At 33.8% G+C, this 2,625-nt stretch overlaps 1 protein-coding gene across 1 annotated transcript; it reads right to left on the minus strand.

Moving 5' to 3' along the window:
- Positions 1-626: 626 nt before the first annotated feature.
- LOC132169335 (ankyrin repeat-containing protein NPR4-like) lies at positions 627-1,782 on the minus strand. Its single transcript, XM_059580387.1, has 2 exons — positions 1,357-1,782; positions 627-1,256 (listed from the first exon to the last, which is right to left on the minus strand). The coding sequence occupies exons 1-2, from the start codon at positions 1,780-1,782 to the stop codon at positions 627-629; spliced, it is 1,056 nt and encodes a 351-aa protein (XP_059436370.1).
- Between the last annotated feature and the right edge of the window lie 843 nt (positions 1,783-2,625).

The following is a 2,625-nucleotide window of genomic DNA, read 5'->3' on the forward strand; positions in this document are numbered from 1 at the left end:
TTTTGAGTGTTAAAAGCACTTTTAGGCCTCTCAAACGCAATCCCAAATAGGCCCTTAATAGAGTAACAAAAGAATCTCCTCACAGAGTCTTGGGTTAATCAACGTGGGGAATCGGGAGTTGACACCCATGCCCTAGATTCCATGTGTTTGTTGATTTCCACAGATTTATGATTTCTTAAAGAACAGCTTATTAGATACCCATGCTAAATCCTTTAAGAAAGAAAGAGTTTGAGTATACACCTATGCCTAATTCGTTACTTAGGGGAATCTATAACTTAAGGAGTATATACCCATGTCCTTAGGTTGGCAAACTTTAAGTATTCATAATATGATTGGAACATTGGCATATTGTTATATTATTGAGCATTACTAGTGGTAGATATCAAAACCCTACATTTTCATTTATCTTTATTTCTTTTTTCATAATATCAATTTCGCAACAAAGTTGATATTTTAATTTAGAAAATAAATTCTAAATAAAATCAACAATCTCCGTGAGAATGATCTCGTATTGGCCGCACTATACTATCGTTTAATCTTGTGCACTTGCGAGTAAAATGTAGCAAATATTAGATATTAATTTAGGTAGTATTTGTCACAACAACTTGCCCAACCAACATCTTCTGCTAAAATAGCCTACTCTTATTTGGTTGGAAAAGAAACCTAGACCAATATGTTGAGCGGATAATATCAGCCCAAAGTTGATAATGTAGCCTAACAAATAAAGTAACTGGGACACCAGCTGAAACAATTATAACAATTGGAAGCCAGGCCATTTCACTGTAATAAACCAAAAAACAGGTTGCACTAAAAGCTACAACCATGGTTACTATAGAGATGAAGAGTGTTGTAAGTCCAAACAACAACCTTCTAGGTAATGACTCGAGGAAATCCTCTTCCGCGTAACGTGAAGTGAGAATTGACAAAAATATTAGTATCGAAGTCGAAGAAGAGACTAGAGCGATTGCATCTGATATGAAGAACACCAAAAACCACTTATGTTTCAAAAAAATAGGTATTCCTATTTCTTGGTTGTTGCCACCTGGCACAGTAAAAGCTGCAGCAAATACTACTGTAGCAATCAGTGCTGCCACAAGCATGCAATAATTTGCAGTGTCTTTCATCCACTTTTCACCTTGTTCTTTTAACTTTTCATGATTCTTTGTGAATGATTCCCACGGTGTATCCGCAGGTTCACCATCTATACCTTTATTCACCAGCTTCTTGTATGAAGGTGGCACAATCTTTTCTATCTCCTACGATGATCGAAGCATAAATAATTGACAAGTGAAAGTGCAACCAATAAATATGCAATCTAAAGAAAAATAAATTCAAATCATATAATTGTATACCAACCTTAAACCACAATAACTCTCGTTGCATTTGAAGGGCTGCTCCTGATATGATATTTAGTCTCTCTAAAGGAGCCAATCGTCCAGCTAAGTGAAGCATGGTGTTATCGTCTGCGTCAATATATTGTGCAATCATACCCTTGATAGAACCTATCTCATATATTAGATTGAACACATTTTCTTGCCGAAGTTTAACAGCAATGTGAAATATACTTCGGTTTTTCTCGTCTACTCTCCATATGAGATCAGGATAAGTGCGTATAAGTATAATTAGATAATCAACATTCCCTAATTCTGCAGCTTCAAAAAGTAAAGTCGAATGGTTGTCAACTAGTGTTGAGAACTGGTCTTTTGGCAATAGTAGAACCTCACTCCAGAGGAGTTGAACCAATTCATGAGCTAACATCTGCATCGAAGCTTTGTTGGACATCCTTTTGAACCCTGAGATTACAAAAAAAAAAAAAAAAAAAAACTGTTGAAAAATCATTTGGTAAGAAATTAATATCAATTTTATAGTCAACAAATTAAAGATGGGGACCTAGGTGATTATTTTAGCAAAATTCCTAGAAAGACATTATATTAAAGTTAAGGATATTATGTCACCATTCGTTTGTACTTTCGCACTTCACTTTTCAATTTGATAAATTGGAGACGTGTTAGCAGCATTTGTAAATCGAGACCTTCGTTAACTTTCACGTTAATAGATAACTGAAACAACTATATATAAAGCTAATCATGTCCTTCAGTTAAAAAATTCAAAATTTTTTAAAAATGGAGTTGACGTCCACCTCAACCTTGAATTGGACATGTATTTATTTTATTTTATTTTTCTATTCAAAGCAGGAGAGGAGGAAAAGGAGATGAATTGGACATGTATACTTTCCCCTCCATAAGGAGTTTTGGTCACAGAGACCCTGCGACCCCTCACAGAGTCCATCTATATGAATCCTAGCATTATATATTGGGGGTTGCAGAGTTCAAATATGAGAAAAATATTAACTCTTAGCATTTCTCTTAAAAAAAGAAAAAAAGAAAAAGAAAAATATAAAAATCTGTACTTTCACCCGATGTCTATACAAGAAAGAGTTACAAATATTATATATCATTAGAATTTCCCATAGCTTAGGAAGTAAACATATATAACCTAAAGATCATCTCATGTGATCAAGTAAGACTACTTTCTCATTCAAAGTTGATTTGAGTAAAATTGTCACTAATTGGGAATATGTTTTATATATATATATATATATATATATATATGAGGAAGTAAAGA

The sequence above is a fragment of the Corylus avellana genome, chromosome ca2 (genome assembly GCF_901000735.1).
Source record: "Corylus avellana chromosome ca2, CavTom2PMs-1.0".
Lineage (NCBI taxonomy): Eukaryota > Viridiplantae > Streptophyta > Magnoliopsida > Fagales > Betulaceae > Corylus > Corylus avellana.